This window comes from Cherax quadricarinatus, chromosome 66 (genome assembly GCF_038502225.1).
Source record: "Cherax quadricarinatus isolate ZL_2023a chromosome 66, ASM3850222v1, whole genome shotgun sequence".
NCBI lineage: Eukaryota > Metazoa > Arthropoda > Malacostraca > Decapoda > Parastacidae > Cherax > Cherax quadricarinatus.
Window position 1 is genome coordinate 13,676,087 of NC_091357.1, and position 17,212 is coordinate 13,693,298.

The 17,212-nt window shown below is 41.6% G+C and overlaps 1 protein-coding gene, 1 long non-coding RNA gene and 1 other non-coding gene across 7 annotated transcripts in view; 1 reads left to right on the forward strand and 2 right to left on the reverse strand.

The window, feature by feature from the left end:
- Setd3 (SET domain containing 3) overlaps nt 1–17,212 on the forward strand; it is a 79,686-nt gene that overhangs the window by 1,627 nt on the left and 60,847 nt on the right. The window contains exons 2-3 of one of the 5 annotated variants that reach the window (XM_070099103.1): nt 108–307; nt 10,949–11,019. In XM_070099103.1, the coding sequence (XP_069955204.1) occupies nt 275–307; nt 10,949–11,019 (104 nt within the window). In that variant the 5' untranslated portion in view covers nt 108–274. Of the gene's footprint in view, nt 1–107; nt 330–10,948; nt 11,020–17,212 lie in introns of all 5 variants that reach the window. The other 4 variants (XM_070099105.1, XM_070099108.1, XM_070099104.1 and 1 more) reach the window with 4 other exon arrangements.
- On the reverse strand, nt 3,562–8,796 carry LOC128704092 (uncharacterized). The gene is made up of 3 exons (XR_008409411.2): nt 5,653–8,796; nt 3,965–4,075; nt 3,562–3,776 (listed from the first exon to the last, which is right to left on the reverse strand). It is a non-coding gene; the product is annotated as an uncharacterized lncRNA (long non-coding RNA).
- Nucleotides 11,620–11,692, reverse strand: TRNAK-CUU (transfer RNA lysine (anticodon CUU)). The gene has a single exon. It is a non-coding gene; the product is annotated as a tRNA-Lys (tRNA).

A 17,212-nucleotide genomic window follows, 5' to 3' on the forward strand; every position in this document is an offset into this window, starting at 1 on the left:
ATGGGAATATCAGTCGGGCAGTAATGTTACTAGTTTATATTACATGGTAATGTTTACCTATAAATGTGTGTAATGTTCATGGTTATAATGCGAATGTTTTCTTTCAGGTGTGGTAACAGGGTTGCTGTGATTGGCTGCAACATTGATCAACATAGCAACTTTGACCAGTCTGAGGAGTGCTGTGCCTGCTGCAATATTGATCAACATAGCAACTTTGACCAGTCTGAGGGGTGGAGACAACTACACAAGTATATAACATATAACATTGTATTATATGGAGATGCAGCAGTTGGAGACGTTGTTACACGTGAGCAGGGCCCACTTGTAAGGTATTTCCAGGTTATAAGACTATGACCGCGGGTTCAATCCCGGCCGGGGGTATGGTTTATTGAAGCAGATAGTAATTGTATTAGGTGGGAAGGTGGTGGGGAGAGTATGGGAAAAATTGTAAGCAATTGATATCAAAAGTAGCTTAGTAGGAAGTATTAGCTTATCTCCCGACCAGAGATGAAATCTCTGTCCAGGAAATAATGAGGAATGTATTCTATAGGTTACATTGAATGGGGTGAAAATAAAATTTGGAGAAATGGGTTGTAAAGCTTAGAATTGAAAACTGGTTAGATTTTAGGAAGATTTAGTTAGTGTAATATCTATACCCATCCTGCAAGATTGTAGGAAGCAGAGATGAAATGTGTAAGTGATATATCATGGCTCAGTTGGTGGTGGCGTCAACTGAAGAACCGAGATTCGATCCCGGGCACAAGTGAGTATGTTCCCTTATATCCATTGGCACTGTTCACGTAAGAACGGAGGAACACTGCAGTAGGCCTACTGGTAGGGGTCTTATCCTGATGGGGGGTATAACTGCCCTAATAAAAATGTCATAGATGTCATCCTGACTTGATTGTGTAGTTGTGTTAATCTACCGGGTTAATTATACTGAGATAGTTTAGTGATGAGGGTAATGGTAGAGGTCTTGATGCCGGGTGTAAGGAAAGCCTATTAAATCAGGCATATCCATTATTAAGACTGAGCACTGAAGCAGGCCTATTGTCCCATGTTAGGCAGGTCCAACTCTCAACCACTCGTTTGTCTAACCTATTTTTAAAACTACACAGCTAAAGCTTTAGCTTCACATGACGGGATAAATTTTCCTTAGGCAGGATATATTATAGCCGGAAAAAATCAGTAACAGTTACTCAGAAATGTGGAATTAACCACATCTTATTTTCAATAGGGTTGTCGAGGGCCTGGCGCTTAACAACTCCCGAGTGTACTAGAGCGGCTTGGGGAGGGGGGAACATTTGTTTTGAAATTGGGTTATACAAAATATATTTACAGATACTTCGTAGACCCCCTTGATCTTTCCTAGACCCCCTTGATCTTACCTTTACCTCCCTCCCTCCCTCCCTCTCCCCTTGCGCTGCCACTGCTCTGCAAATTAGTAAGGCTGGAGTATGTTGCATAGTTGTGGTGTATATATACGTATAACACTTTGTAGGTCTAAAATTAGTTTCTTCTATCAAAATAACTTATAGAATTAGGTGGTGTTAAGTAGGATAGGTAAGGTATAGAACTGGAGAATCTGCTATATGCATTATGAATGCATATAGCAGGGGAGAGTAATCTCCCCCGAAGGCATAAGTTACGTAGAACTGTGGGCCTTGGAACCCACCAACGACCTTCAGAAGCTGTGTGGAATCTGTTATTGCACGTGGTTTCTGTGGGGATGTTGGTGGGTTTCGGGCTTTGGGTAGTGGTTGCGGTGGGTGTTCTACGTATTTTATGCCTTTGGCCAAACTGTGCAAAGTTAAATATTGATTCATTGAGTTTACACACTTTCATTATTTGGGAAAATTTAAGCGGCGTTCAAGTTTTCTATAAATATAAAGTATTAGCATTCAGAATTGAAGTTGGTTTGATAGTTTGTAAGTAGTGAAGTTTAACGCTTCTGGCAGCAGACGTTAATGATGAAAATATTGAAAACCTCTGTGATCTGAAGTTTAAGTGTTAGTTGGCAAAATGGATTCACTAACATCTGATGCTGATGAGTATAATTAGGGGAGGGGGTGATTTAGATTGATATTAGTGAGAATAGGATTATTAACCCTGATGGGTTAGAAACCCAGAAAAATAGAGGGGTAGGTAGTATGGGGACTTGACTATAGTGGTCCTCAGGTTGTGCCTAGGATGGCAACCTACCTTAACCATAACTGGCAGCTAAGAATTCAGGGTAGCATAGTAGTGTGCGTTAGGAAACTGGTATACGGCAGGCCTTCAAATGGTTAGATAACGCAGTGTTGGTGGTTAGCTTAGTGTGCTATGAGTTTAATATGGTTATGCACTCTAGGGACGTGGAAGTGTAGGGAAAATAGGATCATTAAGTCAGTACAAATTAACACGAAGGTAGTTACTGAGACACCCGTCAAGGGGTGTCCTAGTAAAGGTATCGGGATATAAGTTGCTAGTACCCTCCCCTTCCTTCAGTCAAACCTGATTGCTTAACACCCCCCAAACTGTGTGTAACCCCTATGGATATATCCAGTCTAGATAGTGTAAGACAGTTTGAATAGGGGAGGGGCGGTAACCTCTCGAGGGGCAGGTCTATGAAAGTCAGGTTTGATTCAGAGGAGAGTAGTGCGAGTTGATGGAAAGTAAAGATTTTTTTTCCTGTTAAATATAGGCGTCTAAGGGATATTAGAGTAGGTTTGGCTAGGTTGCAATATGTTACGAAGTAAGGCCGATACTGCGGCAATTAAACAAGACAAGTGTTTGTCTCCAGAGGTGATCATAACAGGCTGTTAGAAGACTTGCGCAAGCGGAAATGTTCACTGCGAAGATAGGTGCGGCAGTTGATAGTCATGTACAACACTGACTGTAAAACATTAGGTCATGAAATTAAAAATGTATCATACCTCAAACTACTAATAATGGCAGCATTGAGGCTATCTGCCTCATTGCTACTGTTGTTACTAGGGTTGGGGTAGGTATTTTTTTTTTTTTCCCCAGAGCTGAAAGCTCCCGAATTGTGTGAATGTTGTCCTGCTGACAAATACAGCAGCTGAGGCTTGTCTCAAAGTTATTTCTTTTGTGTTCCTTGAACACTGTTCCTTTAACATTTCTTTATCACAGCAAAGAAAATTTATTTACTACTATTTATTAATAAAAAGTCCACGTTGTGGGCAGCGGCTGTGTGGTGAAGTCCACGTTGTGGGCAGCGGCTGTGTGGTGAAGTCCACGTTGTGGGCAGCGGCTGTGTGGTGAAGTCCACGTTGTGGGCAGCGGCTGTGTGGTGAAGTCCACGTTGTGGGCAGCGGCTGTGTGGTGAAGTCCACGTTGTGGGCAGCGGCTGTGTGGTGAAGTCCACGTTGTGGGCAGCGGCTGTGTGGTGAAGTCCACGTTGTGGGCAGCGGCTGTGTGGTGAAGTCCACGTTGTGGGCAGCGGCTGTGTGGTGAAGTCCACGTTGTGGGCAGCGGCTGTGTGGTGAAGTCCACGTTGTGGGCAGCGGCTGTGGGGTGAAGTCCACGTTGTGGGCAGCGGCTGTGGGGTGAAGTCCACGTTGTGGGCAGCGGCTGTGGGGTGAAGTCCACGTTGTGGGCAGCGGCTGTGGGGTGAAGTCCACGTTGTGGGCAGCGGCTGTGGGGTGAAGTCCACGTTGTGGGCAGCGGCTGTGGGGTGAAGTCCACGTTGTGGGCAGCGGCTGTGGGGTGAAGTCCACGTTGTGGGCAGCGGCAAGTTTTCAGGTATCACCAGCAGCAACGCCCCAAAACAATATCTGCAAAGATAAAACTATGGACATTACTAATTATTCATGAACTGCAGTAAGCAATAATTTGAATTCTTACAATGTATTTAGAATGCTTCCTTCAATATTTTGTTGAAAGAAATATTGCTAAAATATTTTAAAGGCTGATCTATCAAAAATTACCATGACATTGGAGTAATCCAAGTTTATTAAATTACCAAAGGTGATGGAACTGGAAAAGCTGGAGGTGTTGATAGTGTGGTGGATGGCAGAGGAATGATTAGTGGCGCCACTATTCTTGACCTCCATGGCTAAATGGCGCCGTTGACCTGGAAAATGGGGTGATGACGTCAGCAGTTTTGTAGGGAAGGGGAAGGGTCGGGGGTTGGCTGCTGGTGGAGGGGTTTGGGAGTGAGTAGTTGTTACTGGTGGTAGGGTGATGGGGAGGGGGGAGGGGGTATGGTTGTCATTTGGTAATTACTAAGGGACTAACACAGTAACAAGACTATGTTAAAGTGGCTTGAAGCTTGATATTTGAAACGCCCTGGACACTAACCCAAAGACACTCGTTTGTCACATATTCGTAATTCTAATGAACAATGTCCATGGACTCTTGTTGAAAATAGTCTCCTTGATGTTGGGCTTAGGTATTTTGACATCTCTTATGGGTTTAGTGCTTAGTTTTGATCAGGGCCGGATTTAGACCTAGGGGGGAGGGGGCCTCAACATGGAAATTAAATTGAATTACAAATAAGAAATGAACTAAAATGAATGATAAATAGCAGTTTTTTTTATATTTTATTTAAAAAGTACATCACAGCACATAAATAACAAACAGGCCCTATCCGTCAACAGATGTAATAAACTTTCCATGGCCATATAATACCACATACAAATATAAAAATTATACATGTAACAAAAAGTATCTAATGGAAACACAAACAATAACCAAATTAAGGAGAGTATTGATACATACTTCCGTACAAACTACATCAAAAGTAAAACCAGATATTCTTTACTATGACTTAACATCATATAAACAGCAGTTATAAAAAAAAAGTTAGGTTTCGAAGACATCTGACTTTATTTTTCTCAGTTTAATTTCCATGTTGAGGGTCTCCCAAACCTAAAGTGCCCCGGGTACCCCCCCCCCAAGGTCTCAATCCGGCCCTGTATGGTTGTGTGTGTTTTTTGACGGTGATTTGTTATTGGAATGGTGGTGGTATGTGGAGTGGTAATGGTAATGTGGCGGTGGTGGTGTGGTAGTGCTGATGTTAAATGTATTTTAAAGCTCTTCATGGTACAATTTGGATAATTTTATTCATACATACGAACGACTCTGACTTTTTCTGCTTACATTTTTGTTTTCCATATTGGTACTCTCTCTTCGGCCTCCTTTCACCCTCTAGTAGCTTCATAAATTCTGTCCAAGTCTTCACGCAGCTTTTCATCACCAGTTTGTATTCTCATTGTTGTAATCATACACAAGTAAGGATATATACGAGTTAATTCCTGTAACTAGGTTTATAATATCAGGAACAATGGGGGTACAACACTGTCCATAATGGAACTCTACTAGTTACACATATCTTGATGCCTTATTCCTTATAGTGGCTTCCGAGTTAGTTTTAATTTAATATGTTTATTACGCACCCGATACCCATCCTGTGGGCGGTAGTCAAAAGATTACAGAGGTACATAATGGATCCAGGGACTGGGTCATCAAGTTTCGATAGCTGAGCAAGCTGAGCCCTGCTGCTTGTTCAATCTACTAAGTAGTACTATATAAAACGTTTTCTTTTATTCTAAGATAATGTATATGCAATCCACCCCATCTCTCTTTTCCTGTCTGATCCTGATCATGTCATCATGACCTTGCATTCCTGAAGTGTGTGTGTGTACTCACCTATTTGTGGTTGCAGGGGTCGATTCATATCTCCTGGCCCCGCCTCTTCACTGTGTGTGTGTGTGTGTGTGTGTGTGTGTGTGTGTGTGTGTGTGTGACGTGGACTGGGACACCTGCTGCAGGTCAAAACACTTGTGTAACTCGTCCGTGGCACTGCGTAGTAACCTTTCATCACTCCTAACGTTCCTGATTTTCTGTACTCACTGACATGAACGTCTCATTCACCTTCATCCTTCGAAAGAAATATCCACATAAACGAAACCATATTATCTTTTTTGTGAAACAAGGGAAGTAGATTACAGTATGGGGTAACCAGCCTGCGTATGTTACACAATATTGTGTATACCTCGTGAGTACATCACTGTTACCATGGCGCTATCACTCTCCCTTCACCACCATCCCTTCCACAAAGCTTTATTTAGAAAACCTACAAGTGATTTTACAACAGAATAATAAAATTTGCAATATTCTTGTGTGAGCCCGCAGATGTTGAAGGCATTCGCATGAGATAACGAATTAGGATCAACTGAATAAAATCAATTCGAATTATTTCCATGGTAGTCCCACTTTTTTTTTTTTTTTATATTTTATTTAAAGACTTCATGTACAGATATTAATAGGTACATATACAAAAAAATGATCAAGGACAACATCAGTAAATCAATATATAAACACAAAACAATCCAGGCAACATCTGCCAGTCTACTATATACAAGTTTTTATAACATATCACAATTTAAGAAGGAATAAAGTTATAATAACAAAGGCCACAAAATGGCTATTAAGAAAACTCCTAAAATTACAACCTCAACACAATAATGCTCCAAGCTTAATGACAATCACCCATAATACCTCCCTCAACAAATACACCAGACCTACAATATGCCTTATTAAGAAACCTGTGCTGCAACACAGGTGACCCATCATCCCCCCCCCACTCACACATACACATTGAAAACTAACCCTATCACCAACCTGAATAGTCATGACATTAATTATCCTCAATTTAGGATTATTATGTCACATGTCACTTGAGGAAGCATTATTTACAACCATGAATGGTACAGGACTACCAAAATTACAATACCTTAAATAAGAACAATAATAATAGGTAATTACTACCAAAACTGATGCTGGCCCACGTTACAATAAAACAAAAATAACTCAGTGCTTCAAGGAAATAGTGAAAGGAAAACCCTCTCAAGAAAATTCAAATTCAATTGCAATACCAGTGTAAGTGGAACATAATACGCTACCAAAGAAATATACATGTTATATAATTTATAGGTTATACATTAATACATGTTATATATTTAATCTGCTCCTTACACCTTCCCCATCAAGGGCACTAAGCAAAACTTATCTTGCACAACCTCTCATCTGGTCACACACTAGTACCTCCAATCACACCCAACCACATCACTGCATTCCCAAGGAGGTGAGCCCGTTGAAATCCCCTGAACCCCCCCCCCCCCTTTTACCAACCCACTCACCCCGGCAGTTAAAGCCCCTTATAACGCCAATAAAATCCCTATTGTTAGTCCTCTATAACCTTCAGAAAAATACTCTTCCCACCTTTTCCCAAAAATGTCTCTGTTGCGACACAAAGTACGATAAAACGTCGCCGCCAAAGTCCTTCTCAGCACATCCCCACCCACCTTCCCCCTCATACCCCATAAAACATATATGTAGTCCACGATGACATATGCTAAACCTCTTACCACACTCTCCTCCACACCACTCATATCAAGACTCAACGCTCGCAATACCGCCACACCTTGGCCCCCCACCCTCACCACTACCTTACGCATCCATACCCTGATGCACTCCAAACCTTCACAAAAATAGACGACATGATACGCAGTCTCTTCCCCACTGCATCTGCCACACCCCCCACCCTCAATAACCCTCCTGTCTCGGAGCATCGCTCCCGTTGGCAAAATCCCATGCAGGAAACGGTACATAACCTCACGCGCCCTAGGTCGTATCCTTAATGTACTAAACCTTCGCCATATTACATCCCATGCATACATGGGGTAGATCCCTTCAACCGGCGCCACTACATGTTTCTCTAACAATTTACACAACGTTCCCACCTTTACTTTTCCTGGTTCCCTGGCTAACATTAAGGCGCGTAACACTGTCTCGCATTCCTTCATTTCCGCCCCTCCATACCATTTCCTCAGGTGAGCATGTACCTTATCTAGCTGACCCTCCCTCCATCCACCTGCACTCATCACTTCCCTCTTAATAAACACACATTTCACGCGCTTTCTCAAGTCCAACAAACCCAACCCTCCCCTACATACCGGCAATGTCACTACCTCCCTTCGCAACCAGTTGCACCCTGAACCCCACAAAAATTTGAACACCATTCTAAGAATACTCGTGATCGCCGTTCCTGTTAACGGCATCACAGCCGAAACAAACCAGACTTTACTATATAGTAATACATTGATGACAATTACACGCTGCCTAAGGGTTAAATGGTGAGGTCGCAGCATTCCCAAACGTCGCTGCACCTGTTCCACCATCCTATTCGAATTGCTAACCCTTGCAGCACTCAGGTCAGCCTCATACATGACACCGCAGATTTTCAGACTCCCGGTCCTCCGCTGCACAACATCACATCCCCACTCTAATCTCTCTGTCCACTCTCCCAGCCCCATGATCATTGACTTTTCCAGATTTACCTTCATCCCAGTAGCTCTCCCAAAAGTGTGTACAACTTCCCCCAAAAGTCCTAACCGTGTCTCCTCACTTGCCAAAATAGTGGTATCATCAACATAGCCCACCAAACCAGGCCACGGCTTCAGCTCACCATCCCTCCCCCCCGGCCTTAGACGATCCTCCACCATCCTATAAAAGGGATCCTGAACACATGCAAACAATATTTGTGATAAAGGACATCCCTGCCGAAGACCCCGCTCCATGTTGACACCCCCCCCCCACACACCCATTGATTTGCACCCTTACCTTCGCATTTGAGTACAGCGTATCCACCCACCCCACTATTTCTTCGCCAAACCCCTGTCGTAGGAGAATATCCCTCAAAGCCTTTCTTTCCACCCTATCATAAGCCCCTTGCCAATCCAACGCCACCAACGCTCCTCTTTCCCTTTCCATGTCCTCTAGGAACCCCTTGATAATCCCGTGGCCCACGCTCATTGACCTACCAGGTAAACCAAACTGAGACTCAAACACGACCCTCCCCACAACACATTTAAGCCGATTCCCAAGAATTTTCGCAAATAATTTATAATCAGCACAAAGCAATGAAATGGCTCGATAATCCCGAAGGGTACTCTGCTGTTTACCCTTTGGGACCAACACCACCACCGCCGTTGCCTGAGATTCTCCCATCTTACCTCCGTCTTTCATGGCATTCATTAACCTTACTAGGAAACCCTCAAATTTTTGCAATATTCTTGTGTGAGCCCGCAGATGTTGAAGGCATTCGCATGAGATAACGAATTAGGATCAACTGAATAAAATCAATTCGAATTATTTCCATGGTAGTCCCACTAGTCTAGCAACATATCTGCTTCGTCACACTTCAAACATGAAGTGTTGTATTACTGTTCGCTGACGCACAACTTAGGCTGGATGTGGTAATGTGAGGTAACTCAAGAGATGCTTCTAGGAGAGGTCTCTTCTAAGGTGTTTTGATACTGGTAACTTGACAGAAATACAGCTAATGTGATATTGTGGCAACGTTTCGCTCTCCAAGAACTTTATCAAGCTCCTGGAGAGCGAAACGTTGCCACAATAAAATGCCATATTAGTTGCATTTTTGTCCTTTAACATATTGTCGGTAATTCTGCCAATATTAATACAACTTGAGCCGCATTTGGTAATTTTTATAGAGGAAACGTGTCGCTAACCAGTGACTTTCGGTCTAATACAGAAAATGACATTGGAAGATGAGTGTTAGGTAGTCAGTCCCTCAGCCTGGAGTCAATGTATCTCATTCTTCAACTTATCAGTTTTCAAAATTATTTTCATCACACCAAGGAACTAGTCTTGTGCTCCTTTCCCTTGGATGGAACCTTAATGCCTCACTTTCTTCAGGCACTGTATGATCCTTTGGGTTTAATGTTTCCTCCTGATTAAGGTGAAGCAGAGATAACCTATCTTAAGGAGACAAAAATGAGGTGTTAGGGATTACTGACGACGTTTCGCCCACACAGCTTTATAGTCAGGGTGTATTTGGACCAAATGTCGCTTATGAAGGTAACCAGATAACTGCATTTGCGTGTCTCATCTATTACTTGCCGAGGGAGAACTTTCGTTTTATATATCTCCCAAAACTGAGCTTATCAGGTTTAAACTTACGGTTAAGATTATTTTTTTTAATCACTGCAATACTCAGAGGACCCCTTGGATGCATTGCCTCACTGTAAGTGAAATGTCAGAAGATATTTGTTTTTTTTCTTGCTTAATGTGTGAGTGAGTTATACCACTGGTCGACCACCTGTCAATGTGTACCTGATGACGCAACAGTCACTAGAGAAAACTGATTATGTAAATTTGTCACACCTGGCACTTCTCTCTGTGTTCGAAATCTTGCCTTGATCCTTACTTCAGCTTTATTACAATTCTAAACATTGCTTGTAAGAGTTGGAGAAAATGCATGCAGTACTGATGCGTAGTTGTATCAGAAGATATATTAAGCAAAGTGTAGGATCCTTATTGCAGAATCCTTACCAAGGGAATGTGAAGTAATATATTCCACGTGTGCTTGTTAGGAGGCAAATATAAACTCCAAGGATATATTGGGAAGACATTACTTATTCTGCCTTAGACCTAGTCAGTGTTTCTATGAACCTATCGTATATATGTATATGTACGCACGTAGCAAGCCATTATATTTTTTTCTAAATTTACGCAGCTTCCAGTACTATCGAGAAGGGTATACAGAGGTAAATATGCCTCAGCGTATATAGTGCTATCCAGGTGTGCAGGATTAAGTTGAGAGAGTTCACTTTACAAGAAATCCGCAGTTATTCACGTAAACTTTTTGAGCTATGGTAAATATACACACGTTACATCTGTTACTGGTTCTGACAGTAATCAACATCATGGTGGCGCATCCTCTGACCACACATCATCAACTGAAAGTGATATATTACAAGAATAAGAAGCGCTACGTAGCACAAAATAGTAGAAATAAGTGTATACTGAATATAAACAATGCTATTTTTTTAAGAACACACTTGCTATATTCACTAGAGAGAAAAGGTCTGGAATCCTGCCAGAGGACAGAACGTTTAACAGCTTCCCTTTTACCTCACAGCCAGGACAGCAGTACCTACCTGGGCGGTTTTTGGTGCAGTTTCAAGCAAAGTTTAGTCCAGCACCTAGTAGGTTAGTGGCATGTTTATCCATTTGTAAATTCGACATAACATTTTTGGACCAGGTACCGTTACTACATAATTTTAATAATTTTGGCATCTAATTTTAATTTAGTGTTAATGTGATTTGCCCTTCACGGGGGTTACCTCTATGCTGGCGAAAGGCTTTTCATCCTAGTAATTGGAGTTACCCTTCCTTTTTCCAGGGTCAAACCTAATTACCAACTTCCTCTTTTCCTTGTATGGTTCCTATGGGTTGAACGTTTGCCTATAAATGTGTTGTCTGTAGAAGCTGATTCTAAAGCTTTTCAGCTTAACATTATGCCGCTCGGGGCATCTCGACGAATTACAAACATGTACTACATGTGGATATCTTTTCACCTTCATAGCAGATTTTATCAACGAAACATCTCAAAAAAAAAAAAAAAAAAAAGTCGCTGCGTATATATGTAATTCACCAACTAGCAGTCTGACTCTTGTGACTATCACTACCTGATGTTATATATTATCTTTGATCTAATAATGCATTCCAAATCATTTACTATTCGAGTCAGAAGACCCCGCCAGTTGCTACTCGGTCTACCACAGTGTAATGCAAGCCATGGAAAACAGTCGCCCAACGTGGGGCTCGAACCCACGACCCCGAGATTAAGAGTCTCGTGCTCTACCGACTGAGCTAGCCGGGCTTGGTTATGGCTTCTGTATACACACTTATGTTGGCCGATTTTAAATACAGTTACTGTCCCGATCTTTTTAAGTTTTATTTAGTATGGCATACATAACCGGAATTCTTTTTACAATGGTGACTTCAGTCTTACAACTATTTTTTATTCTTGCGACCCATGCGAAGAAGTTACAGTATACATATGATACATGCGTAGACTATGACTCGACCCCTGCAACCACAATTAGGAGAGTACAAAAGAAAGCCACTAGCTATGCCACTCATTTCGGACATTCAGCAGGAAAACAATGGGCTTAAGCAAATCCTAGGACTAAATTACGAAAAAACTAATGAACCAACTCGAATTAGTTCTCGGCTACCACACTTGCCTACCTAGATCCCAATAGGTCACATTGACTTGAGTTACCTCTACATTATATACTATGCAAGACCACTTTAAAATTTACGCCTCATACATGAGACGTAAACAAAGGCATACTTATGGTGGGTTGCTCACTCGTAGATTGTTATTATATTTAGCGAGAAGCGATAAACCGGTAGGAGCCACACACTACACCAGGGGAATGGGAGGCAATCGGGTTCGAACCAAGAAAGAAAAGTCTAATTCCTTATATCAAGTTCTTTTTGCATATTTAAAATTTTGGCAGTACGAGGGCATCCTAGGATGATCCTCATTGCTTCGGCTGGAAAAACTGCAGAACGAAGCAATGAGGATCATCCTAGGATGCCCTCGTACTGCCAAAATTTTAAATATGCAAAAAGAACTTGATATTCCAAGCATCAGAGATCGTGTTACTGAAAGAAATATCCTAATTGGGGTTAATATGCTCAGGCAAGCTCATTCAAACCCCTGCACAGAAGCCCTCCAAACTTTCCTCAGCACTGGTGAACACTCCTCCAGATGGATCGAAAAGACTGGAACCGACCTCCGCATGAATCAGATACATGATCTTTTTTTTTTTATATTTTATTTAAAACAGTGCGATACAAATAGCAGAAATATATTAAAAAGATACACGACAAAAGCTTACTGCACTAGAATTTCACTTAACCCGAAACCTAATATTGATACCATACTGCACAGTGGTAATACACACACACACACACAACACACCGTATATTACAGTGAATATACACACTCACACTCAACACTATACATTACAGTGATATTGTTTTATTTGTTAAAGAACATCTCTAACAAGGTTACTTATACAAAACATCAAACACTGGAAATTATAAAGATTGTACAATAAAACAAGAGATATAAAAAAAACTAAACACGCACAATGACACACATACACAAGCACACATAGGTGAGGTTTCTGCCTGTCAACACACACGTATGTGAGACTAAATCTAAGATCTCAGGTGCTTAACAGAGCACCACGATACTCAAACATTAATTTAGGCGATTATCACAAGATCTTAACATACATAGGTATTTAGGATACAAAGAAGGAAACGGGATAATACTAAAAGTCACAATAAAAACATCCAATATAACAAAACAAAACTACGATGTGAAATTTTACATCTCAGCGGAACTAAGAAAAAATGATGCAAGTAGTTACATGTAATATAATATTACTGAAAAGCAGACTGTAACACAGCATAAAATATAACATAAAATAAGAACCAGTAGCTTATGCTAGGAAAAACATTTTTTTTTTTTTTTTTTTTAACAATTACAATTGAATCAAAATCATTAAAGACACCTATAACATATTTGAGTCATTGGAAATTTTCATCATAAGTCCTTGAAATGATTTATGCATGATAAATGATAATATGCAATCGTAGTGCAATACATTTCTAAATGATAACTTTTTAGTTCCTGAAACCCTCGGGGCAATAACCATATTGCCCATAGATATCAAAACTCAATTATACATCCTTATAAACAGCTCTCCATGCTCACACCCATGTCTAGGAAAATAGCCCGTCGTATCCCTTTACCCACTTTGCAAATCCCATAAATCCCTTAATGTGAAATTTCGATAACCCTCACTAAAATCTCTCTCCCATCTCCCTCCATACACCCCTTTATTTCTACACTGTGTCCTATAAAAAGTTGCTGCCAAGGCATTAATTCTTGCACGCACGTCCGCCTCCCTCATAGCCCACATCATGTATATATAATCCGTAATCATATACCCAATCGCATTCTCAACCCTTTTATTCACCCCAGTTATATCTAAACTTAAAACCCTCAAGACCTGCAAACCCCCTCCCCCCACTAACCTTAAAACCTTACCCATCCAAACCCTTATAAGTTCAATACAATCGCAAAAATACACCGTATGATAAATAGTCGCCAATCCTCCACAATCCTTGCATTCCCCATCCTCTCGTATTCTCTTATAGAATAAAACCATTCCTGACGGCAATATTCCATGTAAAAATCTATACATAACTTCTCTGACTTTAGGTTTTAAACGCAATTTGTTTAAACGCCCCCAAATATTACGCCAATCATACCTCGGATAAACTCCTTCTACCGTCGCTACCAAAGCCTTACCATCTGCCCTATCAAGATTTCTCAATTTAATATGTAAAGGATCCCTCACGTTTATAAATACCCGTAACATTGCCTCACCTATCATGAACTCCGTACCCCCCCACCACCGTCGCATATCCTGATGTATCCTATGAAGACCGTCTCCTTTCACCCCTCCCTCCCGCTTATAACTGTTTTAAATACATACTTATTATCCTCTTTTCGACATCTATAAGACCCAGCCCTCCACGGCCAACCGGGAGTGTGACAACCGCTCTACTTAACCATTCGCTCCCTGTTCCCCAAATGAATCTAAAAACACTTTTTTGTAGCCTTTTTAACTCACAACGAAGTATCGGAAATATTACCGTAACATGCCATAGTTTACTATATAATAGCACATTCGTTGTAATCACCCTTTGTTGCAAACTTAAATTAGCAGCTCTTAACCCACTAAGACGCTTCAGAACACTATCAACGATACGCACGGAATTTATTTGCTGTGCTAACTTGATATCATTTACATAAACGATCCCACATATCTTTATTTGGTCCACCCTTTTCCACCTTTCATCAACCATTCCGTCCTCACGTGACCCTTTTCCAAGATTCATATACTTTGTTTTCCCCATGTTGATCGTCATGCCAGTAGCCTTTTCAAAAACTTTCACTAACGTTTCTACCCGAATCAAATCCATGTTTTCTCTCACCAAAATCGTCGTATCGTCGACATATCCAACAATGCCCGCTCCCCCATCCCTTACATTACCCATCCCCTTTGCTTCCAATAAAACCCTTATCCCTCTATAAAAGGGATCTTGAAAACAAGCAAAAAAAATTTGTGAAAGGGGACAACCTTGACGCAAACCCCTTCCCATCTGAATTCGATCTCCCAACCTCCCATTCACCTGCACACGCAAGGTTGCCTCCTGATACATTAATTTGGCCCATGATATAATTTCCGCCCCAAACCCCTGCCATCTCATGATCTTCCATAACGTCTCCCGTTCCACACTATCATATGCCGCCTCCCAATCTATAGCCAATACCCCCCCCCATTCCTAATCTTACTCTTTCTTCAATAAAACTTCTAATCATACCGTGACCTTCATACATAGACCTGCCCGGCACCCCATATTGTCCCTTGTCAATCACTCTGCCCAGGACTTTTTTTATTCTGTTAGCCAAGATCCTTCCAAAAATTTTATAGTCACCACATAATAACGAGATTGCACGATAATCTTTAACCGTTAATGGCTCGCCTTTAGGAACTAGGACGACCACAGCCAACCTTTGTTGTTCCCCTAAAACCCCATCCCGCTTCATTATATTGAATAAACGTACCAAAAACCCCTTTAAAACGTTCCAATTTTGAAGATAAAAGTCGCTGGGCAACCCATCAATTCCTGGCGCCTTACCCAATTGCGCCCCAGATAAAGCCTCCCAAGTCTCACACTCCGTTATCGGTCCTCCCAACATCAAACGATCATGCTCCGTCATCTCGCAACACACAAACCTACCGATTGACTGCAATGCAATTTCACTTATTCCAACACTTTGCGTTTTCAATTTAACCCAAGCATCTATATACCCACTCATACCCTCCGTCGTCGTCAACTCCTGATTCACTCTATACCCCTGCATACCTACCTGAACATTCAACCCCATTAACTCCATTGCTTTGCGACGTCTGTGTTGATTCCTCAACACACACGCCGACGGCCGATCTCCCCACAAAACCTCTTCGATTCCACCCTTAAGCCTTTCCCCATCAAACCTTTCGTTTTGTAAATTTCGTAGTTGCTCCTTAATTCTTTCAATTTCTATAACAGGATAATTAGCATTCGCTTGTACATAGCAGTCGCGCAACTGCCCCTCTAAATATCGTTGGAAACCATACTGTAACTGACTATATCTCACTCCTTGACTAATATAATATTCCTTAATTCGCTTTTTGGCTATCGTTTCCCACCAATTAACCAAATCCACATCTCCAGGTGCTTCAACCACAAGGCGTTCCCACATATGCCCAAAAGACAAAAGACTTTCCTCCCTCTTCAATAACTTTACATTTAATTTCCAAAAAGATGGACCCCTTCTAGGCACACCGTCAATATCTACATCCATTACAACTCCTCTATGATCCGAAAAAACCACATTTATCACATTCACTCTCCGCACTGTAACCGCACTAGACACGTACATTCTATCCAATCTCGCCGCATAATCTCGTCTAATGAAAGTATGCTCCACCATGCCACCCCCCCCCCCACACACATCCATTAAACCCACACTCGTCAATAAATCTCCCAGGAATCCCAAGCAACAACCCGCTCCTCGAGGCTCCACATCTTTTCGTCGTATTACACAATTCCAGTCGCCCCCTATTATCGCTACATTTGGTAAACTACGTAGATAATATACTAATACATCTTGTACAAAATGAGTTTTAAGTCGTACATCTCCCTCGGCCGGCCCATATACACATACAAAACTTATGTGTGCTCTACCCCATAAACCATCCACCCTAATCACTCTCCCCTCCCCCCTTTCACTATGGCGTACTACAAACGGGCTATTTTCCTTTACCAGAATGGCGACGCCTCCTTTTAACCTCGTCGCATATTCCATATACACATCATAACCATCCTTTTCTAACTCATATCCAATTCTGTAATTGTGTTCTTGGATAAATACCACATCCACATCTAGACGCACCAAAAATTCATTAAACCACTTTCGCTTCCGCTCAGATCTCAAACCGTTAATATTTAATGTCAAAACCTTGAAGTCAATTAATGGGGTTTTCCTTTCGTTCTAGGTATAGACTTTTCACTTATACATTTTACACCACCTCTATCCCTCCCCCCTTTTTTGGGAACCACCTTGATAAACCCTTGTTTCGTGGATTCACTATTCCCTGTCCTCTGTACATCCGCCCAAGACTTTTTTCCTGGCCTTTGGGCAGGAGTAAGCACGTCGTCTGAGTCTGATGGGGTCGCAGTTCGCTTTCGAGTCCTACCC